Source organism: Hippocampus bargibanti, linkage group LG04 (assembly GCF_051943395.1).
Source record: "Hippocampus bargibanti isolate YZ-2025 linkage group LG04, ASM5194339v1, whole genome shotgun sequence".
In the NCBI taxonomy this organism is placed as follows: domain Eukaryota; kingdom Metazoa; phylum Chordata; class Actinopteri; order Syngnathiformes; family Syngnathidae; genus Hippocampus; species Hippocampus bargibanti.
In genome coordinates, this window is record NC_142737.1 from 22001814 (window position 1) to 22029770 (window position 27957).

General features: G+C 41.3%; 1 protein-coding gene across 1 annotated transcript in view; it reads right to left on the reverse strand.

Annotated features, from left to right (window-relative positions):
• Positions 1-7290: 7290 nt before the first annotated feature.
• Positions 7291-27957, reverse strand: part of LOC148899466 (uncharacterized) — a 46277-nt gene continuing 25610 nt past the window's right edge. The window contains exons 2-5 of the mRNA XM_088995542.1: positions 24761-25027; positions 9329-9412; positions 8823-8951; positions 7291-8103 (exon numbers count right to left, since the gene is read on the reverse strand). Of these exons, the coding sequence (XP_088851668.1) occupies positions 7973-8103; positions 8823-8951; positions 9329-9412; positions 24761-25025 (609 nt within the window). The 5' untranslated portion in view covers positions 25026-25027 and the 3' untranslated portion in view covers positions 7291-7972. The remainder of the gene's footprint in view (positions 8104-8822; positions 8952-9328; positions 9413-24760; positions 25028-27957) is intronic.

Here is a 27957-nt window from a genome sequence, read left to right on the forward strand (position 1 = left end):
ACGCTCAGACTTTGCAGACAATCTTGAGTCAATGGCAGAATGTCACAAAAGGTGTTTAAATTAAATTAATTATTTTTTTAAATTATTTTCTTTCATAAGAATGGAGTGTCCTTAGAGTAGTGACCAATATATAAAACTGTGTTGTTGTGAATTATTCTTTCTGAAATGTCTGGGGAACTTCATTTAAAAAAATCTAAAAGTAATGGTTTAAATACAAGTGCATTTTCAATGTGTTTTTAGTAATTCTACTATATGCTCAGCTTCAAAATAGCATAAAACATGTGCCTTTTTTAATTTTCGAGTCTGTGCATTGGTATTGCCTTGGCAGCTCCAGTGTTGGCAAAACAAAATGCAATGTACTGTACCCCTATCGAATGGACCTTACGAAACTTGGCTGGGATTGGATTTATCTTTATTAGTCTCACAGTGGAGAAAATTACATTTCACAGCCGCAAAGGTATGAAAGGAAAAGGAAGAATTAAGTAGAAAAACTAAATACAGGTGTTGCTGGAAAGGCAGCCATTGTCGCGGAGCCATCTTGAAGTCAAAAGAACAACAAAAAAAAAAAACCAACTAAATAACAAATAATATGACAACACAAAGATACACAAACTTGTTGAATATCATCGATTAAGGCCTGTTGCCAAGTTACTGATTCTCATGGCTTCGTAGCAATTTCACAACAGCCATCTGTGGATTGTTGTATTGCTGCTGCTGCTGCTACTGCTGAGATGGACAACAGTGGCCCTCTTCAATTCAATCCTTTAAACTCTCAGGAAGCTCCTGGGTTCCCTCGGGTGGCTGGACTGGAGTTTGAACACTAAGATCCAAGAAATAAAAGTTTACAGGCTCGTAAAATGGACCCATGCAGACCAGCTCTCTAAAGATAACGCTAAATACACAGTGATTACAGTCTATGGTCAGTCGGTTGGAACTTGGAACAGCATTGCGATGATTTGCTGGAGTTTGTTCTGAAGCATACGACATAATGAGAATGATTTCTTTTTAGGACTGCAATAGTGTGTTTGTGCACTGGTGTATCCACATGTATCGTTTGCATAGCTGGGTTAACAGCACATTTCAAATGTGCGCATGTTTGTACAAACATGTCTTACCTGCAACTTTATTCCTAATTGCTGCTTTACTCATTGACCATGATGCACGTTGGAATGTGACGAATGTTGCACAATTGCTAAATAAGTTCACTGCTGAATATTTGTTGTTAATCGTGAGGGTACAGATGCTTTGATTTACAACTTCGCACGATTGGCTTGTACAGTGAGTATGTGCACGCACACACATATGTGGGAGAGTGATTGTATTTTACAGGCATAAGCACACATCGGGCCATTTTTAACCACAATCACAAGACGCGAGTATAAGGTTAGAAAAGAGATGAGCCTCTGCTCTCAGAATAGTCACTAGGAGGCCATGAGGCCCCCACCACTCACCCTGACTTGCATTCCAGTTGGCAGACACACAGTTGTCGGGTCAGCGATGGTTTCTGTATGGCAAGGACAAGACGATTTGCAAGGGTGGATGAGTGAGGGGTTCTATGGGTCGGTTGTTGCACTACATTTTACCACAGACAACTGTACTCCATTTGGCACAGCCCTATATGGAGATGACAAATGACTGTAATGTGAGATTTGTATTTAGTTTTTTTTTACAATGCAATAGAACCAGAAGCGGTTCTAACAATATTTTGGGGGTCTATAGTTTAAGTTATTCCCAATTTAGCTTGTCACTGTGCTGTTTGGACTGCACCCAAATCTGGTGCAGTTTCTGCTGAGAAGTCTTGGCGGGATGATGATGGCTTAATTCTTTGCATGCTCATTCACACCTACGGTCAATTTAGTGATCCCGATAAACACATGCTTTTGGACTGCAGAAGTTGCTGTGAGTTAGTCATAAACATTCAATTATCCAATTTTAGTTACAATAAATGTGCCCAGCACTAATGCAGAGACACGGGTAAGATAAGCGACACAGTAAACAAAGTGTGTCTCACTGGAAGAATATTACTCAGATGTGAAAAGTACCCAGACCTAAATCACACATGAAACGAATTGTGATACATTTTGTCTAAAGTGGGAAAACAATTATGCACACTGCTGCAACATGGCCCCCTTTATTTATTTGGACAATCAACTTTCACAATCCATATTAATGAGGTTCTTTGATCAAGATATTTTAATAATCAATTAAACAAAGATTTTAGAGAGAATTAAAAAAAAATCGAAATTAGTCAAAATTATTTTTCCAATAAAGGTGTTTGCAAATTATTATTTAATAAAAATTACATCTTTTGGAACAAAATTAAAATTTGTTGATCACAATTAATAACAATTAAAATCCCACTTCAGTCGACAAAATTGCAAAAATTAATGACTTAAGTGAAAAAATAATTGTTTAAAATTTCATTACATTTTCAGTTAGCATGTTTCGAGCAAGATTCAAATTTTAAAAAGAAAACGCAACAGAAAATACATTAAACACTAACAATTATGATTGATTGCTTAAAGATTATACTTTCAAAATTCTTCCCTTTCAAATTCCTGTACAATGAAAAATTGGTAAGTTGATGCACTAAATTGCGCCTTAAAAATTTCTTCATCAAACAGGGGCAAAGTTGCAATTATAAAGAACAAACCACATAAGACCAACATGCATTTACAGGCTCATTGCCATTATCAATGAATTAGGCCTCTTCCAATCCCACATCTGAGCACACATTGGTTCTACTTAAGACTCAACCGGTTTGGGGAAGGTTTTATGGGGGAAAGAAGGGAGGTTAGTAGATGAAGGGGAAATTTTGTTCGTAAAAGCCATCCATGGGGCTCTTACCAACCAGCAACACTGGGAGCGGCACTGAAGGGGAACCTCGTTAGGTTGGCTCCAGCATCGGGTCTCAGGTGGAAAGTGTTCTTAAGGGTTTGGGAGCCGTTAGAGGGGTAAGGAAGATTTTTAAGTAGGGGATGGAAGGGGGGTGAAAAGTAAGAAGGGCCGTGAAACTGTTCCAAGAACAATTCCCTTTGAACAGGACTATGGGAAGCTGGCACCGGTGAAGTTTCCAAACCATGTTAAGCCAAGCAATTTTCAGGGAAAGCATCTGTTGGCTTCAACATGCAAAATGGTTTTCATATTTAAAGGGTTCTGCAGGCACGGAGGGTTGGTTAAATGGTAGGTCCAAGTGTTGCGGACGTAAGAGGAGTAAGGACTAATTAGAAAAGACAACAATGGGAAGGTTTTCCCGGTACAATGAACATCCCAGAACCAACTAAAAAACGAAAGCCATTCACAACTCTCAACCAACCGACAACCATGGGTTACCCTTGGAAACGTCTCAAGCCACATCATAATTACAGAGACAGATTGGCTAATTTATGGTGCAAGAAATGGGAATTTGGATGCATGGCCCAAACAAAGAACAGGCAACCCAAATGCCCAGAACCCTGCACCGGGACTAACCCACACCAAAGAACAACACAACCACCTCAATTTCCAACAAGACACACCTCCACCACCACCACGCCAGCATGCCGGGGGCATAGCGAGACTTGAAGACCCAGGGCCCTCATGACCGACCACTCTCGCTGTCAACATCCAGTTGGTGGCACTTCCCGGGCAATTGAGGTGATCGCTCACTTGTTTGAAATCATCCTCATGCATTCACATCCCCCCGTCGCTTAAAATTGGGCCCTTTCCCCCCTTTTTTTGGGAAATTTTGGGGTGGGGGGAATTTCCCCCAAAAAACCGGTTTTAAACCTTTTAAAACATACCCACCCCAAAAACAAAAACCCGCCCAAACCAAAACCCAAAAACCACCCAAACAATAAAATTTTTTCCCCCAAAATGAAAAAACCAAAACCCTTTTAATTTTTTTCCGGGATAGTTTAAAATATTAAACCTTCCCACTTTCTAAAAAGGAACCCGGCCCTTTAATACCTTTGGGAAAGGGTTTAATCACGCTATTTTTAAACCCATAAACCCGGTCCCAGAAAAAAAAACCCCCCCCTAAAAAACCCCCGGGGGAAATTTTTAAAACCCTTTAGGGGGTTGGGGCGGGGGGAGGGCCCCCAAAAAATTTCTGCCCCAAAACCACCTTTGCAATAATTTTTTGCAAAAGATTTTAAAGCCCCTGCTTCTTTGGGCCCGGAAACCGGAGGCCTGGGGGCCCACAACCCCCAAACCCCCCCTTTGAAATTTTGTTTGAAAAGCCCAAAAAAAAGGCCCGAAAAAAAATTAAAAAAACAATGAATTCCCAAAAACCAAACAAAATTTTTTCCAAACCTACTTTTTTTAAAAAATTCTGGTTTAAACCCAAAAACGTTGGGAAAAAAGGGGGTTTTAAAATTCAAGTTACAAAAATTTAAAAAAAAATTTGAAAAATTTTAAAAAGAATTTAAAAGCCCAAGGGGTTTTCCCCCGGGCAGTAAAGGGCACCCTATATTTTCTTTTTCCAAGTGAAACCAAAAAAGGGGGTAAGGCCCGGGTTTGGGTAAAAAACGGGGGAAAAAAACCATTTTATTTAAAGGGTTAAAATCAAAAAGGGGAAAAAAGGGTGAAAGGGGTTTTTCCCAAAGGGGTTTTTGGGAAAATGGAAAAGCCCGCGATTTTTAATTTTGGGCCCAAAGTTTTTTCCGTTTAAAATTCCAAGGGAAAATTGCCCTGTTTTCCCAATTCCGGGTTGGGTAAAAAAAAGGGGGAAAAATTTGGGGAAGAAGGGGTTTGGGATTTGGGGGAAATTTAAAACCCCCTGGGGAGGGGGGGCCCCCAGGGGATTTCCTTTGGTTTTGAGGTTTGGTTCCCGGGGCCCCCGGGGGGGGGGGAAAAGAATTGGGGAAAGCCGTTGAAAAATTTATTTTTAAAAAAAATTTTAAAAACAAAAATGTAAAGGGTGAGGTTTCCCCTCCGACCCAGCCTTTTTGGCCCAGGAGACTTCCCGTTCTTTTTTGAAAGTGGGGCCCGGAATTTTTTTGAAAGTGGGCCCAGGCCTTAAGGGAAAAACTTTGGAAGGGAAATTGGGGTAGGTTTTGGGGGAGTTTTAAAGTCTTGGGTTTGGTCCTTAGGGGGGGCCCGGGGTCTGGGAAAGGCGGGGGGGGGTGGGGCCGGGGTGGGTTTGGGATTAGTTTAAACAGCTCTTCTCTGGGCACCCTGTCATACGCTTTCTCCAGATCTACAAAGACACAATGCAATTCCTTCTGACCTTCTCTGTACTTCTCTATCAGCATTCTTAAAGCAAACACTGCATCTGTCGTACTCTTTTTTGGCATGAAGCCCTACTGCTGCTCACAAATGTTCACTTCTACCTTAGTCTAGCTTCAACTACTCTTTCCATGAGTTTCATTGTATGGCTCATCAACTTTCTTCCTCTGTAATTAGTACAACTCTGCACATCTCCTTTGTTCTTAAAAATGGGCACGAGTACACTTCGTCTCCATTCTTCAGGCATCTGTTCAACATCTAAGATCTTGTTGAATAATCCAGTCAGGAACACCACCGCCACCTCTCCAAGACACTTTCATTCCTCGATTGGTAAATCATCAGGCCCGAGTGCCTTTCCCCCCTTCATCCTCTTCAGCGCCCTCCTCACTTCATCCTTGCTAATGCTTGCTATGTCTTGGTCCACAACAGTCACGTCTTCTACTCTTTGTTCCTTCTCATTTTCCTCATTCATCAATTCTTCAAAGTACTCTTTCCATCTTGCCATCACACTACTGGCACCCGTTAATACATTGCCATCTCTATCCTTAATTACCCGAACTTTCTGCAGGTCCTTACCATCTTTGTCTCTCTGTCTCGCCAGCCTGTAAAGATCAGTCTCACCTTCCTTGCTGTCCAGCCGAGCATACAAGTCATCATAGGCCTCTTGTTTGGCCTTTGCCACCTTTACTTTAACCGTGCGCTGCATCTCCTTGTACTGCTGTCTACTCTCGTCCGTCCTCTCAGTGTCCCACTTCTTCTTTGCTAACCTCTTTCTCTGTATACACTCCTGCACCTCCCCATTCCACCACCAAGTCTCCTTATCTACCTTTCTTCCACTCGATACACCAAGTACTTTCCAACCTGTGTCTCTGATTATGTTCGCTGTAGGTTGCCAGTCATCTGGAAGGACCTCTTGCCCACCCAGTGCTTGTCTTACCTCCTTCCTAAATGTCATGCAACACTCTTCCTTTTTCAACTTCCACCATTTTGTCCTCACTTCAGCCTTTGGTTTCTTCATCTTCCTCACTGCCAGCGTCATCCTACACACCACCAACCTATGCTGTCTGGCTACATTCTCACCAACCACTACTTTGCAGTCACTGATTTCCTTTAGATGGCGCCGTTGACACAAAACGTAGTCTACCTGTGTACTTCTGCCTCCACTCTTGTAGGTCACCCTATGTTCCTGTCTCTTCTGAAAGAAAGTATTCACAATAGCCATTTCCATTCTCTTAGCAAAGTCAACCACCATCTGTCCTTCAGCGTTCCTCATCTGGAGTCCAAACCTGCCCATCACCTCCTCATCATCTTTGTTTCCTGCGCCAACATGTCCATCGAAGTCTCCACCAACTACAACTCTCTCACTTCTCGGGATGTTTTGTATGACTTCATCAAAGTCCAACCAAAATTTCTCCTTCTCCGCCAGCTCACATCCTACTTGTGGGGCATACTCACAAACAACATTGAACATCACGCTTTAAATTTCTAGCTTCAGACTCATCATTCTATCCGATACTCTTTTTACTTCTAAGACATTCCTAACAAACTTCTCTTTTAAGATAACCCCAACTCCATTTCTCTTTCTGTCTTCACCATGATAGAACAACTTAAACCCTGACCCTAAGCTTCTAGCCTTGCTCCCTTTCCACCTGGTCTCCTGGACACATAGTATGTCTACCTTCCTTCTCTGCATCATGTCAACCAGCTCTCTACCTTTACCTGTCATTGTTCCTACATTCAAAGTTCCTACTCTTAGTTCTATACTCTTGGCGTTCCATTTCTCTCTTTTCCTCCGGGCACACCTCCCTCCTCTCCTTCTTCGGCCAACAGTAGTCCATATTCCACTGGCACCAATGGCGGCCGTTGTTAACCCGGGCCTCGACTGATTCGGTATGGGATTCATAGGTTTGATTCGCATATTTGTTTTGGCATTTTTTTTCACTATATATATATATATATATATATATATATATATATATATATATATATATATATATATATATATATATATATATATATCTGATGATACCAGTTTGAACATTGCACTGGGGCCACGCCTGGCCGGTCACATATCAATTAGTTTACACAAAACCCAATTGAAATACTCGACATTCAATAATTAATTTGTCTTTTGTGTGCATACGTGGGCCCTTAGTGGCTTCCGTTCTCGCCGGAATTTCAAAATCTCTGAAATATGGCGAGACCAAGAGAATGCGAAGGAAGGGGTGTTCCTGTTATGAGTGTTCGTGCCTCAACATAGCGATGCTCTTGTAAGCAAAAGATGGACGAAAAGGGAAACAAGATTATTAGAAAGATTTGTCTGTCCGACCTCGAGCATCGGTGGTCTCAGTTAGCTGAGCTGTTGCCATAGTTCAAAGCTTCTTCGATCCATGACGTCGGTTGTGTTGGGGCTGAAACCAAAAGGCGCTTGTGTGCGAATATGTTAGCGCTGACTCAGGCACAGCTGAGAGTAGAGGATTATCGAGTGCCAAGGGGCGCTTCGCTCAAATGGTGTTGCGACAAGTGAAACAACAGACTCATTTGTTCAATGTCATGATATCACATTTAATTTTAGCAATGTTTTCCTCAATATTCCAGAGGAATTTTCAAGAAAAATAGAAAAATACAGAATTCTGGGAAAATCTGTAGGACTTTAATCTTTGAATGGTACATTTGTTCTGAAAATGTTGCAAAGATAACTGCACATGAAAATTAGAATCTTGACAGTAAATATTTTTAATAACAGCATGATTTTTACGACAGTTTACCTTTGAATGAAGATTTCTTTCTTTCTACCTGAAGGAATTTCATCAGAATCAACATCCGATGATGATGATGTCCTTTGTTTCCGTCTCTTAGGTGTTAATCGCAGTGGATCATTTTCACTTCTTTCTCCTGTGGAAAATTATTTTTCAAAATTGAAATTACAATCATAAAATATTGAATAAAGCTTTATAATTTTTACTTCAAACTGACAAATTCCACCATGACGTCCCTGATTCACTGCTGACATGGATGCTTTGATCCTCTCCTCTTTCAACTACAACTGCTTCATGTCTTCACAAAGAGGGTACAGCAAGTCCTGAAGAATGAATGACTCGGTGTCTTTGTGTTGTCATATTTGTTATTTTTTCAATTTTTTTTTCCCAAGATGGCGGCGCGTGAACACGCAGCGGCTCCCCTCTCCCGGCAAATTGGCGTTTTCATGTTTATGTTTGTTAAAGTAATCATAAGTGCCTTGCATGCTGGGTCCGAGAGGACAGTAATTTCATCTGTGCTGTATGTCATGCATATTAGCATATTTGACAATAAAGCTGACTTTGACTTTGACTTTTGACTTTATTTTTCAAATTTGTCATAATATCTAGATAGTTCCAACAATTACGATACATTGCTAAATGTGACTGTGTTCCATTCATTCATTCATTCTCTTTTGTTTCTCCAATATTGGGTCGTGGTGGCAGCAACTAAAGCAGAAAGGTTCAGACTTCACCCTCGCTAACAACTCCGGGGGAACCTGAGTTGTTCCCAAGTCAAATGGGAGTCTTTTCAGCTTGTCCTGGGTCATCTTCTGGGGCCAAGAGAACAAAAACAAAACCAAAAAAAAAAAATACCTTTGCAGGAATGCTTCTTAGATCTGACTCCTGATGGTAGCTCATCATCATCCAACGATGATGGTTTGCATCTCTTTTGTTTGCTTCTCAGGTGTATATCACCAATCTCCGTTTCATCCATGGGTGTTCCTGTGAAAAAAATATTTTTACAAATTGTGTTTACACTGAAAGAACTGAGAGGCTTTCTTATCACTTATTTACTATTTTCTTATTTTTATATCATTTTTTGGCATGTGTTTACTTCAAAGGCCATCCAGTTAAAATACCATTGTTAATGCAATTCTATGTTCCAGTCAAATAAAATGTTCGTTCCAGACTGACATTTAATTGATCTTTTAGTCATTTTAAAATATAGTCTCATCTTGATCTTATCAGCACAATCAAACCCAATTCCACAAATTGTGTCTCATTTCCTGAATTGAGTGGCTTGGTCCACTATTACTAATTGCAACCATTTAACAAGCACTTCACGACTAACAAATGTCTTCTGACAATACAGTACATACCGTCATCAGTCCGAGGGTTACTCTGAAGCATGTTTTCATCATCTTTACCATCTTTGTCATCTTTGTCACTCACACACACCTTTTCTGAAAAAAAAAAAAAAAAAACAAACTGTTAACTCTTTTTTATGAAAACAAAAATATATGCCAAGTGCAAAAAAAAAAGGACAAACGATTGTGGTCAATCTTGACTTCATCCAAAGTTTTCTCATGAAACTCAGCCACTCTTCCTTGCTCAAGAGCCATCAGGAGTTTGCTAACCTTAGCAAGTTGTAACGTCTTCTCAGGCAGTGTGTAATATTCCCTATGGACCCTGATGTCATGTCCAAGAAAGTTAGCCAACTGGTCCATTTCTGTGTTAGTCAAATTGAGCACTGTTGACAAGGTTGCGGCATGCTTGCGCAGTTTGGTCGATGTCAGTGCACTGGGCTTTGCAAACGTACGCAGGTAGTCAGACCCTCTGAAGTGTGTCATGGCCCCAGGTCGCGCAAACAAGTATATATTGTTTTTCAGAACTCCACAGGCATCTCTCGTTGAAACGAGAAGTTCCATGGCACTGAGCATTTTGGGCCTGAGAAGAATGGGTTATGGGCATCCACGCTTGCCCCTGATGATAATTCTCGTGAAGTGCCTGCAGAGTTTTTTTCTCCAATTCAGAGAGTGCCCAGTCCACATCCTGGTGTGGATCAGAAGGGTCTCTTGTTTGAAATGCAGATAGGGGCATGCTTGACACCTCTGCCTCCCTCCATCAGTTCAAGAGAATGAGCTGGACAACACACACCTTTGTCAGCTCCTTCCAGGATTTTGCCGAGGTATAGTTCGAGAGGTTTTCAAACCACTTTTATTGATTTTTAATGAGATAGCCATGCACATTTTGTACGTCTCTCGTTAAGGGCATGATACTGGGTACATTCCACTTTGCTTCCCGGATGTTCCTCATTGCTGCAGCTGAAATCAACTCATGCCACTTCTCATGATGGAGCACTTCAAAGTTGGTAGTATTCTTAACAAGGTTCTCATCGTTTGAAAGTAAACCCTTGGCTTTTAAGAGCCGACTTATTTTAACTAGGGAGTGCCCAAGTTTGCTTGCAAGTGATGGGATAAAGAAACTTTGTGATTCACTCCGATACCCACATGTAAACTTGACAGCTTTGACAGTCTGTGGCGTCACCGGTGCGCACCGCCGCTTTAATGTCTTTCAATTCCTTGATCTCCTTGATGTGCGTCTCACCCTGACGCATATCATACGCTTGAAAATGGTATAAAAGCAGCGGCGTGGGACAGAGAGTCTCAGACTCATCTCGGACTCAGACCCGGACAGACACACCGCTCGCAGAGACCTGCTCAGCATCGCACGGAGTTGCTCGACTCCACGCCGCGATCAAGCTCTGTGCGTCACCTGCCTGGGAGATCTGACAACGAACCTACTTACAAATAAAGAGAAACATCAAACTCTTTATTGGCGAGCTATCCAGGAGCATTTTTTTTCCTCCTACTCAGCCCAATCAACTCTCTAAATGGAAAGAGACCAGATTTCCGCCGTCTCCCTCAAACTCCCCCCCCCCCCCCCCCGGCACAACGACATGGAGCTCCTTCATATTTTTCAAAGATATGACTCTCCGGGCACCTTGAACCAACCGTCCTAATTCTCGCATCTTCTGTCGCACGTGCTCTATACTCTTGACCGATGACCCTCTTTCATTTAATACGTGTTGCCCAAAATCAATAATGACTTAGTCATATTTTATCGGTGAGATTGGGTCAACATTCATGGCACTAAGTATTCCCCACAGCTCTTTACTCGTGCTTTTTGCCACAGGTGCTGTGTATGCACACATGGCCTGCACACGGTTCTTTCCTGGCTTTGGACCAACAGATCCAGGTTTGAGCAGACAGTTATGCATGTGTCGCCAGAGAACTTTACGCAAATGAAGTCCTTGACAGTGTGCACAGTGCATGAAGTCATTGCCCTCTGCCTGTTTAGGAGGACGTTTAAATGGCACCAATTCTCCCGTTCCTGACTCCATAACAGAAGCATTGTGGGCATAGTTTCCCTTGTTCCGAATATAATCCAATTGTTTTCTTCTCTCATTTGATCCCTTTGGAAAGCTTACAGCACGAACAACTTCAGATTTATTGCTATGTACATGTTCTAAGTGCCTTGCCATCTTAAGGCTTAGAACAATACAAGCAAAAATGTCTCTTGTCATACACTCTTTTCCCACTCTCTTTCTTGCTCGGACAAACAACTATGGCGTCTTTTCTTTGAATTGAACATTGATAATATTTTCCACTGGGAAATCATTCTTTATATGATTCACTGCGACGGGATTCTTCTGCTGCACGTGGATCCTCTTCTTGGACTTGAGATGAATGGCTTAGTTTGTCAAACCCTACCATAAGACCTGGTGTTATAGAGTCGCAGATAGAGGAACTCATGAAAGCTGTATCATCAAAACAAATATGTTTTGTGATTGAGGGTGCTTTGAGTTTTAAGGTTGCTTCACTGTGAGAATCATTTATGGAGGGGGCATCAGGGATGAATGCATCTCCGCTCGAATGTATGAGGGTATTATCGCCGAGAAAGCACGACAACTTCACTCGGATATCATAAAGAGGCAACTACATCAACGTCCATCACAAAGGTAAATAAAAGGTTAACGACTTCATTATACATTTACAGTTTAGTTCTTTAATTACAATACAATAGCCCATTTATTATAAATAAAATTAGGTATATTTTGTCAAGTTTTAAGGCATATTTAGTCGAACATTGTTTTATGGGGACCTGGAAATGGATTATTCTCATTTTTAATGGTTTCCTATGGGAAATTAATGTTTGGAAGACATACTTTTCGCCTTACACACACTTTCTGGGAGCCAATTAAGTTTGTAAGCTGAGGTATCACTGTATTTAATGAGGGACTTGCGATAATAGTCAGCAACCGTTGTGGCCACACACACACATGCACGCACCCGCCCACACACACACACACACACACACGCATGCACCCGCGCACACACACACGTACGCACACGCACACACACACACACACACACACACACACACACACACACACACACACACACGCACACACACACACACTCGCACGCGCACACGCACACACTCGCACGCGCACACGCACACGCACACGCACACTCACACTCTACCTCTCATACTCTACCTTGCTCCTGGCCACGTGGTGCAAGGACAACTATCTCCGTCTGAATGTGGAGAAGACGAAGGAGATTGTTGTGGACTTCAGGAGAGTGCGCCCCCAGCATGCTCCACTTTAAAGTGTATGTGGACTATATGGAAAAGAACATGTTTGACTTGACGTCAGTGCATCATTTTCTTCTTGATTTACTTTTAATTTTGCACTTTGATTATTTTTAAAACAATTAGCTATATACTTGTAACATCTCTAGTTAGTCCTTTTAAATCACAATATCTATACACCTATTATAGCATTATACACCATTATTTCATTATGGTTCCCCTTGCTGGAGAAAATATGGAATATGTTTGTGTATAACACTGGTATCACACTTGTGAGTCTACATCAGGTCATATTTAAACTTACAGAACCCAGTGCTGCTGTTGCATAACATATATGTTGGCAAACAGTGTAATAATGGAAGACCGGAAGAGGAAAAGAAAGGTAATATTTCTATTTATTGTCTCTCTACTTCACAGTGCAGAACTATCAGGTTCAATTCTAGCTCAGGCCTTACTTTGTGGAGTTTGCATGTTCTCAGCAGGCCTGCATGTGTTTTCTCTTGTTCCTCTCCTTGACTAAAATGTAAATGACAATAAATTGGTCTTCATTTGGTTTTCTCCTCCATTAAAAAAAATAGATTTTGTTGTTGATTTAATTCATATCACCTCCTGTCATTTACCATTTCACACACTTTTTTGTTTCTGATTCTCCATTGCAAATACAAGTATACATTGTTTAAGATCTCCTCTCCTTCTGTTCCCTGACACATGCCCGTGTGGTTGCCGCAGTAGGAAGATTGTATAACCTGAGTGTGTAAAACAGTCTTTTACAACATTGTAAAGATTTACTATTGAAGTAAATAACGGTGAGAGAACAGGGCTTTTAAATGGAACCCAATCAATATGTCAGGGGAGACCGTGGTAGAGGACCAGGCTGTGACGCTGCACATGAGCAGATCAGTGACAGGCTCCCTGGCATATACAAGCAGCAAGCGTTATATTCTCAGTTAAAAACCAAAAACAAAACAAAAATTGGTGTTGTGAATGATATATTCCCAGGCAAAATACAATACTAAGCAAGTGTTAGTGTTTTAAGGTTCTTCTGAAGGATGATCTGTAGGCTATATTACACACTGAGTGAGGCAGAGAATGGAAAGGAAGGAACTATTTTTAAAAAGGTGTGAAATAGGAGACTTCTTTTTTTTCTGATGGCCTGCAGGGGGTGACTCAGATGGATGAAAAAGTTTGCATTAAACGTCAGAAAATTCAGATTATTCATTTCCTAATGTTACTTTTCACTTGCAATATTCCCCTTTAATGTAGAGAATATGACCTTGGAAAGGACAGTTAGTGCCAGCATATGTATGAAAGGAGATCCTGGTGGTATAAGGAAGTGGCCATTTTAAAGCAGCACACTTCTTGATTCCTCGTTAACTGCATTGACAGAAAAGAAGGCAAGAAGAGAGGGCAATACTTTTTTTCCTTAATGACCCTACAAAGTTCCATAATTGTTTTTTTAATCCACAGCAAAAAAAAAAAAAAAAAATAGACAAATACAAATCTAGCACTGTAGTTTAATACAGACAGTGTGTCAATGCACACACATACGTGTAAATTAAGCGTATTGTTCGTTCACATGGATTTACGCACGGCCACGTGTACATTTAAATTTAGACACGGGCCGGTAATATATTTCCATCTCAGCATTTCTCTCTCTCTCTCTCTCTCTCTCTCTCTCTCTCTCTCTCTCTCTCTCTCTCTCTCTCTCTCTCTCTCTCTCTCTCTCTCTCACATACACACACACACACATCCACACACACACGCACACAAACACACACACACACACACGCGCACACGCACACACACAGAAGCGAAAACACACACACACAGACCCACAAACACGGGGCACACAAACACAGAGACCCCCCCCCACACACACACACACTTGGTACGCACACATCTTGCACGTCCCTCCGCTACATGAGCAATAAATCGCAGAACCCATCCAACAAGTTCATTTTTGGAGGCCAGAGAGGATGGGCCTGCTGACTTTAAAGTCAGCAGACTTGTAAGGATCAATGGCAAGAGACGAAGGGTGAGGACTAAGGAATTGAGCTGAGATACAAAATCAATCAGCAATTTAATCACTTCTAGAGAGGGTGGCATAAAAACAAACGGCAGGGGAGAATTCTGCAGCTTTCTTTTTTGAAAGAAAAGCAATGCCTGGATTTCACATTTTGACATATACTGTAATATCTACTTCTCCATTCTTAAAAAAAAAATCTTTCTGAGGACAATGCTCCAAAAGTGCAGATCTATCTTCAGTCTCATGGTCATTATTTGGAATAGAAGATTTGTATTCAGACCGATGAACTATAGGCTCTTCTGTCAAGGAATTTTTGTTTCTCAAAAATGATCATGTTAGAAATGTTACCTTTGTTTATAACAGTACAGTTTGGTATAGTGAATTATTTCCATTCTTTTGAAGGTCCTAAAAGGTATAGTCACTGCTCAACTGTATGAATAGAAGTCCAAGTATTTGTCAGATACCAAACACAGAGATATAGTACATGTGGACACCTGACTCTTCTTGATGGTATTTAAGTGGGAATTGAAGGATATATAGTTTTCCCCTGGTAAGGAATAACCAATAACTTTATCTATTATACATGTATATCTAACACTGGTATGTGCTGGCATTGTGTTGATTTTGTTTTTGGAGCTGCAACTAATAGCACACAGCCTGTGTTGGACACTCAAGTTCGATCTAGTTGAGTATTGCATTAACCTGGAGGTGAGGACAACTAAGTTGAAGGGCAAGGTGTTTGGTGGAATCATATAGGTGACACGTGATAGCAAACAGATAAGCTTCAATAGCATGGCTGATCTATTGAGAGGTCCATTGTTGTGAATGCAGCCATGACCCCGAGCAATACCAACTTTTTTTTGTCCATAAACCAGGGCACAATTGTGTCATTTCTCTCTTTGTTTCTCACATTTAGCCACGGATGAGAAAAAGCTGTAAGCAAGAAGTGGGAGAACAAAAAGAAAGTTGAAGACAGTTGACATTTCATTTTATTTGTGGTAAGAGGACTACCATATCAACATAAAACAGTCCCAATTCACAATACCAGATCAAGTGTCAAAGACTGACAACAGACGGACATGCTTAAGTAAATGATTTTTGCAGACCATTCTTCAATCCTAAATTGGATTAACATGAATACTACTTTGCAAAATAAATTAGTACCACATAACAATGTTTTCTCTCACGGACTGTCACACCAACCCAGGGGTTCAATTACGTCCTGCTTTATGTTGTGGATTTCACTGAGTCTTTTTGCCTTTGCCCGAGGCCCGTGTCTAATGTGAGCTTGTTCCTTCGAAGCTATTCACATGTTCTCAACTTGGCCTTTCAAGGTTGTTTCATGTCACAACAATACGCCATGGGACAAATTGAATGTGAATAATAATCATAAAAATGTGATATGTTGGGTTCTTAAGGAGCATGAAAAATGTATCTTTGAAAAGTGGAAAAACACCAAACTGATACTAGATGATTACACCTGTCCAGTCCATGATATCCAATTCAAACTTTACATAATGGGGGAACGTAGCATCCTGTCAGTCAGTCACTGTTTCATCCAACTAGATGCCACAGCTGGGAGATGACAGTTGGTGAACTTTAGAAATGACATGCTGATGACATGCTGAAATCTGAACCAAGCCCGCATTAGGGACGCATACAGAAAAACAGGTGCCAGTGACAATGGTAGGGGGCTGGAAGCATTTTAAACGCAACATGAGACATCCAGTCTTTCCTCTTGGCCATGACTTCTCAGGAATCACACCTATTTTTCAACCACAACGTTTGATCAATGTATCTTACTTGAGAGTCCTAACAAGGAACGTTTTAGGAACATTTTATGTGCATGTCACCCGTCCATGTCACCCATCTATTCTCCATACCGCTTAGTCGTATCATGAAATAGTTCAAGGTCAGCTTCCATGGGGTAAACATTCGACTGATCACTTGTGAGTCAAAGGGAGACAAAACACAAATATTCATAGTTGACAGTCAAGGTTTTCACCTCAAACAGCAGTTACTACAGTGGACAGCCTATCATGTTACCAGTTTCCAGATTATCATTATTGGTGGATGAAAGGGTTAACCTAACATGTGTGTTTCGGGACTGCGGGCCATATATTGAGCATATAAACAACAGTGAAAACATATAAACCTGCCACACATCCGATCCATATCTTTGCACCAGATGTGCTAACTGCATGCACCACTGTGGCCTCATGTGTTAACACGAATAAATCAAAGGAAACGGCAGGTTGAATGAGTACAACAATGTGCTGTAAATTCCCTCTGTTGTTTCCAGCGCTCCGATAGAGAAGACAAATCAAAGTTCACTTGCTGGGCACACACAGGAGTCTTTCTTACCTCCGCACACATGGCCTCTCACCTCATCCGTGTCACACCAACACAAACAGTACACAAGCTTGCTGAAACATTTAGTGGCTCTGTGAGAACTATTTCTGAGAATGATGAGGAGCATCTATTATTGGCATTGTGGTTTGACCTTGCACCTGTTTGATGAGGATAGGGTGTCGCACGGTGGGATTGGTGGACTTGTGCATGTTAGTACTTTCCTGTGCACATTATGATTCTTGCCATTTCATTATCGTGTTGATCACACCACTGCCTATTGACGTGGTAATTATACCGTAAGTGCACCCATGTGGTCTGTGTTTTTATATCCATGTGTAAGACATCAGTGTCTACTTACTTATGTGCTTGAGTGTGTGGGCCTGTCACAGAAGTGTTTGTGACGGAGTAGCCTCTGTGTGTGGCGCTCTCCCCTATTGGTAAATCTCCCCCTACCCAACAGGGACAATGCAATCAGACGTAACCACAGGAACCTGATATAATGATCACTGCAGAATATGCAAATTAACATTTAGCGCATGATCCATTTGCCATAATCTAAGGCAACAGTAAGGCACGCAGTCAGGTGCCAGTGACCCATACACAGTCAGGGTCAGACTGCACAAAATTCCAGTTTAGGCCAAGTACGAACACATTTGCAGCACATTTACACGAGCTGCTCCTTTATTGCGGATGTAAATGGTATGACAAAACACAGGACTTTGAGCGAACAGTGTCCTTATGTGAGTGCCCTCAGGTTGTTTTCACTCCACACTGCAGTAAACAGGGTCATTATTTATATCACTATGAGGCTGTAAGTGTACATAGAGAATGCACAACAGCTGCCCTTTTCCATCCAGTAGATTTCAGACATACTTATTCATAGTGGTGGTAGGCGGGGGGTTGTGTGTGTAAACAGCATGAATTTTTAATCCAGCGCAAGATTCTGGGCTGGTAATGAATGTGTTTTGGCAGCCAACCTCTCGGGGGAAGGAGGCCCCTGGCTCCTGTTGCTAAGTTTCGGCAATGCTTGAGTTCTGGAGGAATCTGCCAGTTCTAGCCCACCAGTCTGCCAAGCATACTACATACGTAACTAAATTCATACTGTATACATATTTTGAAATTGCAGAAAATTAGGACAAAGACATAAAGCATTTTATATTAATATCATTTAACATTGTATGTAAAATAATGGACACAGAGAGGGACATAATTACGCAATTTACTATACGACACAAAAAAATGTTCACAAGGATGCAGCAACACATTTTTAACACATTCTCCTTTCTTATTGAGTATATTTATTTGGTCAAGCTGATTTGAAGAGTTATTTCATGTTTTTTGCTTTTTTCAGCGAACGTTTTTCTCTTCCGAGAATCTGTAGTTTATTCTGCGTCCACTAGGTGTCACATTTTTTTTCATATACAATGAGATTTACGAACTTAATTGGTTCCCAGACCGAGTGTGTAAGGTGAAAAGTGTGTATCTAAAAAAAAAATCCCATAGGAGACAATTAAAATGGGAATAATCTGTTCCTGGGTTTCAATAAAATTTATTTTTCAACTAAATAAGCTACCTACAACTACACACAAAATACCTTATTCTATGTATAATAAATGTGCCATTGTATTGTAATGAAAGAAAGACACTGCATTGTATCATAAAGTCACTTTATTTACATTTGTGATGGTCATTGATGGCTTGATGGAATGGCATTGGAGGTCCGAGGTCAAAGGGTGGTGTGCTTCCGCCGAAGATCACGCCGCCAGATCCAAAGGTCGTGTGCTTGATGGACCAGCCATGGTGGGTGTGTATTATGAATATAGTGCTTATTATAAGGTTTAATTTTCATAAATTTGACATTCATAAGACGAAAAGTTCGTAAGATAAGGTGTTCGTAAGTTGAGGTCTCACTGTAAGGCTTGCTTGTTTAATAGTGTCAATTCAGTGTTTTTTTTCAGCAGGCAGCACCTCATGTATCGTTTCCAAGCGCAAATATTTGTCCTCCAAATGAGTACATTTCTGTACATTGACATGGTTTTGTACAACTCATATTAAAGGCTTTGGAGAGAAAGTCAAGGAGGCCGTATATATATATATATATATATAAAAAAAAAAAAAAAATCCTCGTCTCACCCACCATGGGTGGTGTCTGTCCCCATTTCAGCTCGGGTCCTCTACCAGAGGCCAGGAAGCTTGAGGGTTCTGCGCAGTATCCGTGCTGTTCCCAGCACTGCGCTTTTCTGGACCGAGATATCCGATGTTGTTCCCGGGATCTGTTGCAACCACTCGTCGAGTTTGGGGGTCACTGCCCCAAGTGCTCCGACCACCACAGGCACGACTGTCACCTTTACCTTCCAGGCTCTCTCCAGCTCCTCTCTGAGCCCTTGGTATTTCTCGATTTTCTCATGTTCCTTCTTTCTGATGTTCCCATCACTCGGGACCGCTACATCCACGACAACGGCTTTCCTTTCCCCTTTATCTATGACCACGATATCTGGTTGGTTGGCCATTACCATCTTGTCAGTCTGTATCTGGAAGTCCCACAGGATTTTTGCTCGGTCATTCTCCACCACCTTGGGAGGTGTTTCCCATTTTGACCTTGGGGTTTCCAGTCCATACTCCGCACAGATGTTTCGGTAGACTATGCCAGCCACCTGGTTATGGCGCTCCATGTAGGCTTTCCCTGCCAGCATCTTACACCCTGCAGTTACGTGTTGGATTGTCTCAGGTGCCTCTTTGCACAACCTACACCTTGGGTCTTGTCTGGTGTGGTATATCCCTGCCTCTATGGCTCTGGTGTTCAGGGCCTGCTCTTGGGCAGCCAGGATGAGTGCCTCTGTGCTGTCCTTTAGGCCAGCCCTCTCTAGCCACTGATAGGACTTCTTGAGATCAGCCACTTCTGCTATGGTTCGGTGGTACATCCCGCACCGTATATATATATATATATATATATATATATATACAGACGTATTGATTAATAAAGTACATATTCGTGAATAATATTGCAGCAGAATCGTTGGTGCAGACAAAGCACAATACAGAGTTGGATGTGTCATATACCGAAACTGTTGTTGTTATTCGATAAAATGTGCGGTAATCTGCTCCCATTTCCTCAAAATGTGTTATATTCATGGTAAGGTCTGTGTAAACATTCATGGTAAGGGCGTATCACAAACATTGTTTGCCCTCAATACGCCACCCAACACCTTCAAATCCAATGACATGTTTTTGGTGTCAATGTGTGGGAGTGGCAACAATCCTGATTCTCTCACGCCGGCCAACCATGGATTGGTTGACACCTCAGAAGGAGCGAAAACAGAATCATAACGTGACTTTCTGTACTGAAGCAGAGGCGGGCGCATCTTTCATTGCCAACCTGCCTAAAGGATGAGCTGGTTGAATTGACAAGTGTCCATCCACTGATAAGACACATAGACACATTGAATTCTGAAGTGCTTAACATGCATGTTCAAAATTTAGGAAAAAATGCATTCAAACACGTGCCTAAAAGAAGCAGGACATGCAATGTCTGACCCCATTCAGATTAAATCAGCCATTTTATCAGTGGCATGCCCATAGCCAGCCTTGAGCTCCCTCTTAATTATTTTCCAATATCACTCAGATGCTGTATGTGAAGGGCAGGACAAACACACAATGTGACTCATGCATGTGATATTGTCGTACCCACCTGCTATTCAAAGGTTAGTGCAACCTGTGCTTACAACTTTGTTGAGCTGTATTCTACTCAGAACATACTTTGAATCAGACTTGTCTTAAAGTAACAGTGACTTGTAGGTGTTTGCAAAGTCAATTTTAACTGAACTGGGACCCACACACCCCCAAAATGACCTAGTTCAAGTATAGTTCTCATTGGATACCAGTTTTCATTTTGCAGCTGTATTGGTGTGGCTGCTGAGAGGCTCTGGCATAGACCGACTATGGCTACTTCTAAGTACATTACATTGCTTCGAGAGAATCATGTGTTTTTGACAGGAGGGATGCTATCGTGCACCGTGTCACAATTTTAGGTCACGGAACTAGGCTGGTGGGTGTAAATGAAAATTCAATCAAAAATCAATCCTTGATAAATGCAGATAAAATTTTTAATATTCCTTTACTGCTTAAAACATATATAATGTCTCACTTCAACCCAGCAGAATTTGTGACAACCTGTAGCACGGACGGAGGGGTGGGGGGACAGCTTTCAGTGCTTCACTCCCTCACTCATTCATTCACATTGCTTTTTATTTAATTAGCGCTAATGGAATCTAACCTAATGCATAGTTTGCATTCTTGAATGTAGGCGACAATCCCCCCTGCACTCCCTCTAGAAACGTTCAACATACTACGTAATTTAATGTGACTGCACAGGCTAACTCTAGAAAGTAAGAGTAAACACAAATACGATGCATCATTAGTCCCAAAAATTGCTTTGGGAGTTTAACCCAGCCATATATTGAAATTTTTACTTTTACAGTATTTTTCGCTCTTGGTAAAGGAAGTGATTAGAATTATGTATTCTGATGTCATGCTAAAATTAACAGTAGCCATTATTCAGGGTACACCCACTTCTGAACAAATAATATATGTATCATTAAAAAGATCCAAATGTATTTGGATAACCATGAACAAATTGAATGCTATTTTACAGACGAGCAACCACTACCAAAAACATCTGTATTGACAATCACAAAGCGCTTCAGCGATGGTGTATTTATGTCAACTTGCTTTGTATACTGACAAATGTTCAGCATATTATTACAATATTGGATTGCATTGGATTGCATTGGATTGCATTGGATTTGCCTTCATTAGTCTCGCAGTGGAGAAATTTACATTTCACAGCAGCAAAGTTATGAAAGGAATGAAAGTAGAAAAACAAAATATGATGTCTTCCGTGCGCCATGCACTCCAACAATAAGATGTTTGTTGAAAATATCACCCTGGCTAGCATTGTGTTTGTCTCTTCAAGCCCCATAGGGATTTAGGCTACCACACAATCGAGAAGCTCTATATGTGTCTGCTCATGTACAACATGCCCTTGTACATGCACGCACAGCCAGCAGCCACTGTCTCATGCCTGACTGATCTTGTTGGTGGGCCTTACACTGGGAAGGTTACTGGCTGCTGCCTGTAAATCAGGCAGGAAATGGTTTTAAAGTCACCCATTTGGTGGTAAGAGGGTTGAACAGGTATTTGACTTTATAAGTGAAAGAGTCAAGCGGCTCTTTCGACACATTGGCCAGCTGAGCTCTTAAAAAATTAAATGGGGTGTGACATGTTATTTGTTATTTCATTTTTTTGTTCTTTTGACTTCAAGACGGCGCCGCGAGAGTGGCTGCCTTTCCAGCAGCTCCTGTATTTTGCTTTTCTACTTTCATTTATTTCATATTTTTGCTGCTGTGAAATGTAAATTTCTCCACTGCGAGACTAATAAAGGGAAATCCAATCCAATCAATTTCATCACTGGAATTGTCACAGGAATCGCTGCAAAAGAACACATATATGAAAGAAAGAACAACACCGAAAACAAATACTTGCCATTGTTATCATTGCTCATTAAAACATCTCTATTTTAACATATCACCCACCACCATAGTGTCATGCAAAACATACTTCTTGTGATGTCCAACATTTGGCACTGGCTTGTTCTTATGGGTTGAATTCTATCAATTTTGTTGCATGTTTTTTTTCAGAACCATGTTTTCCAGGTTTATATACCACAATGATTTTACCCTGCTTTAAACCTTTCAGCTTTTAATGTGATACAGTTTATATATGAATATTTATTGACTAGCTTAAATCCACCAATAAATACACTCATAGTCACTTCTGACCAATGAAATAACTGAAAATGTCACAGTGGACCAATGAAACCGTTCCGACTCTCCCTTTGTATTGAATATTCATCAGCCATTTGTGTTTGGAGTCAAGCGGTTATAGCAGTGGTCCAGTGGTGGTCCAGCGAGTTTACCTCACATTGCAGAGGTACCAGGCTCAATTCCAGCTCTGGCCTCCCTGTGTGGAGTTAGCATGTTCTACCCGGACCTGCATGGGTACTCTCTGACTCCCACAATCCAAAAACATGCATGGCAGGCTGTTTGAACAGAAAAAGAATGGATGGATTGGGGAAAATGCGACACCACATCAAGGGTACTCTAACAGTACATTTTTATTTAGGCCTTTAACGTCAAGCAGATTTATCAAAGTAGCGGTAATGATATCATGCAGTTGAATATATTTTTTCAGGTGACGTGGAACCTTATCCTTAAATACCCCGCTCTTGCTTATGGTGTGTGACATTGATATTTGCATAGCTCTCAACATAGTCTTAGTGCAGTGTCAGGCACTGCTTGAATGGCAGATGGGAAGAGAACTTTGGTTCACAAGTGCATGGCAATAGCCCACAGTCACATAGCCTGTCAGTCACAAAACAAATGAATGACAGATTCCATCGTGGCCCACTGAAGTCTCGGGACAATGTGGAATTTTACTCAGGTTTAAAGAGCAGTGAGGGCACGCATTTAGAATTGCTTCTTTTTTTACCAGGTCTGGTCCATTTCTGTAGATTATGGCAGAGGTCGTCAGCGGAACAAACACACATTGGGTTGTATCTGGATTTCATCACCACAGAACTATTCTGCTTCCAATTAACTTGTTGAGAGAAAGCTAAGTGAGACAAGTGCCCTTTAAAATGAGAGCTGTCGCAATCACTGTTTAAATGCAGAAGGTATGACAAAGGCTCATGCTACATTAAAACCTCCAGGACTTGTATATAATGAGAGCTGAAGTCACTGGTTTATCTCGCAGCAGCTCTCATGGTAGGTGGACATTTAGCTAGCATTTAATTAGATGCTGGTTGGTAGGTGATTGTGAGGCTACTTCGATCATCGAGCACCCAGCAGTTTTGATGAGACGTAGCTGAATCCAATTCTGTACAATGCCAAGATTTCTCGAAAACAAACCAAGCTATCCAACCTATTAACATTAGGTAATTACAGTCACTAATTGGAAAGGACACATATTCAATCAAAAGCTACTGCTGCTTTCGAACAGGATTGGAGTGACATGATCCTTTCAAACGGTTTTCCATTCACTTTGTCGCAGCGTGTTTTGGCTCGTCATTAGCAGCCCAAAAAACTGGCAAATACTCTGGGTGACACATGTTAGTAGAGCTCCATCATTTGTCACATTGGCTTTCATACTCCCCACAACTCTGTTCCATCCCCACCATTACAGGCATTTACCTAATTGGATGAAACGACTCCTGGATGGAAGCCAAGAGGGTTTTATAGTCAGTGTTTGCGATTCGGATTGTTTGATTATAAACTCTCTTTAATAATTACTCCCAGTTTGCTCGCCGCCAGCCGGGCGAGCTCTCTCTATTGCCTGCTTGCCGTGTTGTGGGCAGCGGTGAGCCCAAAACGGGCTGTAAAAGGTACCACAGCATGCCTTCTGGGCTCAATATCACAGGCGTGTCTTGAGCCCAGTTTACCAAGGCTAATTAACCCTAATTCGAGGTAATGGCATGATCAAGTATATGCTATTATCACAAATCCCGACTCACCCACCCCTTTCTAACTGCTAGTTCCTCAAAGGTTAGCATTGGCCAGCTTTGCTTTGCTGATTGGTCTCAACTTGGTTCGACTTCCTACGCATTACTTTCCTTATTCCCATCTGTTCATTTAAGCGCAGAGCAGTCTACACACATGCATTCGAGGCACATTTAATGCATCAAGGATTCATGACTGTAACTGAGAGAGATAGCTAGCCTCACCTGTAATGGCCCTGAGGGGGTCCTTGAAGCTGATGTGGTTATCAGTGTGCTGAGTGCAGAGGAGACATAATCCATTCTGTGGCCCATGGGGGTCTTTCATCGACCTTCCCCATTTGGAAACAGTCTTTCCGATGGTCTGTCCCAGTCCTGTGATATAGCCCATCCTCAACAACCCTCTAGCCTTCTGATATAGTTGCGCTCCATTAGATCTTAGGTCCTGTCTGGATATAGTTATGGACATCAGACTAGAGGGCTTGGCTGTCATTCCTAGAGGGCACAATCCCAAGGTCAAAGTTACTTCACTGGAAAGAGAAGGCACATGGCAATGAAAAGTTTGGGTGATGTATTCAAGTGGCTGCATGAGATGAAATCATCCGGACGGAGATTCGATATTCATCTACTATACTACTAAGAGTAGAAGAGAATATGCATTAGGATTCACTTCACTCCATTAATCAAATTGAGTAAAATCAACACATCAATTTTTCAATTGATTTAGGCATTGAATTTGAATTTCATATATTCATATGCAAGTTGAGAAACAGCTCCCATACAATAAATATTTTTTTCTCTGAAAACTACTGCTAAAAACATGGTTTGTTTGCATGAAATAATTACTTTTTTCTTCATCTTCATCTTACTATCAATCATTAGGACATGAAGTCTTTCTCTCCACTTTCTGTCACTACAGAAGATGTACCCACATCTGTGCCTGGACGTACAAGCACGCACACACACACACACACACACACACACACACACACACACACACACACACACACACACACACACACACACACACACACACACACACACACACACATGCACACACACACACACACATGCACACACACACACACACACACACACGCACACACGCACACACGCACAGGCACACACGCGCACACACACACGCGCACACACACACACACATACAAAATTACCATTTTATTTTATTTCTCTCCAATTCCTGCCTGCTCTTTGGCAGCCTGCATGCAAACGTGGTCGTGGTGGTTAATGAGCAGAAAAAGCCATTGAGGAAGTGGGGGCAGAGGGAGAGAAATTATTTCTATGCTCTGAACAATCAAAATAGCAACACTCCCTCATTCTTTGTACTTTTCTTTGGTTTGTTTGTATCTGTGTGTGTGTGTGTGTGTGTGTGTGTGTGTGTGTGTGTGTGTGTGTGTGTGTGTGTGTGTGTGTGTGTGTGTGTGTGTGTGTGTGTGTGCGTGCATGCGTGCGTGTGCGTGTGTGTGTGTGTGTGTGTGTGTGTGTGTGTGTGTGTGTGTGTGTGTGTATCAGTGTGCTGGAGGGGGTGCAGGGGCGGGAGGTGTTGCTGTCATGTGTCTGACAGATATTGAAGATAATTGTACGCTTTCTTCGCCTTGCCTGCGTAATTCCATCGCTATTGCAGTGCCGTCAACACTCACCTGGGCACGGGAGGAGGGAAAAGCAGATCCGGGAGGGGGCTGTGGAGCATGGGGTGTGTAGGGTAATTTCGACTGATGGATGTGAATGAAATCCATCGAATTCATCCAGGTTTGCCCCACGTTAAGATGTCTGTACAGGAACAGATTGAGTTTGGAGGAAGACGAAAGTTGCCCTTGAGTCTGAATTTCCCTCTGTAAGTGAAAATCTCCACATGTTGATGCACCAAGGAGCCAGAAAGGCAGAACCAGTGCCTCATTGGGTGAAAGCCCACAAGATAATTATTCTGTTATCTGCAAACCTGGATAGAGGGCATCGACAGTGTCTGAAATAGTGTCTGCCCGGATGCCCAGGCCGGGCAACTTTTGCGCCGGGCGTACAACTTACAAAACGTCTCCGCCCGGGTGGCCGACATCTTCCAAATTTTTTTATTTTTTTTTCAAATCAAATGTTTGCTTTATTTAATAAAGCAAACATTCTTGAACAAAGATTTCTGAATCTGAATAAATTATTGCCATTTAGAAATCTTCATTCGGTTTGGAAATTTCTGAATTTCGGTTCATTTGGCAATTTGCATACTCGGCACGGCAGCCAATCAGAAGCCTGCTTCGTGCTTCCGTTTTTCCTGAGCGTTATAAGGTCGTGCATTTCCATATCATTTTCCAAAGTAGATGCACAGAACCTCAGCCCCAGAAGAAAGATTCAAAAGAAGCTAACACACTTTATGACGCTACAAAACGTAAATGTACATTATCCCGTGACTATAAAGTGCACTTGAGAGTTTTGAAAGGCGCTTAGAAATTGAACGTGCATTAAAAGCATGGTGGAAACAGGAGTCCACGTGCCTTGTAGCAGATGTTGCAATGTGTGCAAAATGACGAACAGTGTATGGAAAAACAACCAACTGGAGTAACATCATCAGCAAGAGATATTTATGATAAACTAAGCAAGCAATTTGAGGTCGGTACATCCTTAATAAAAACAATCCTTAATACTTTGCAATAATGTTTTTTTTTTTGTGATTAGTCCTCTTATTGTGTTTCAAGTTGTGAAAAATGGGGCAGGGAACTTACTTCATGGCCGGGCAGGCAACTTTTCAGAGTTGCCTGCTTTCGACACACTTTCCAAAAACGTTTCAACTTTTTGCCATGAGTTTCAGACGCTGGCATCAACTATTCATATATTTTGGAGTTATGCAATGTTTAGACAGAGTTCTCATGTGTTTGTTTCCTGGTGTTCTGTAGTGGTTTTAATGTTTTTTCTATTACCTATTTATATTAAATTAAATTATGTCCTGACAGTGGGACATTTCATCATTGTATATCATGAAATGTGAGAGAAATATTTTTTGAAGGCACCACAAGTAATTATCTTAGCTGAATGATTTAAGAATCAACAGCGCCAAAAGAATTTCAAAATTAATGTTTAAGAAGGGAACATTTTAACCATCTGCAACTAAAAACCAAGTACTTTTTTTCACTGTATACCATGAAAGATAAAGAAAAAAGAATATAAAGGGCATAATCATCAATCAGTTCAGAGGGTGCTACAGTCTAGCATACCTGTGACCCTGATGAGGATACGTTATGCAGCACAGATATCGGATGGCAGTTATAATAAGTAAGTATGCAGTTATAATAAGTAAGTATAATAAGTATAATAATGAGTAATAATAATAAGTAAGTATAATAAGTACTATTGCTTACTTAATAGAGAAAATATCTCAAAATACAGTATTTGTGAATCTGCATTTCTCCCCTAAAAAAAAT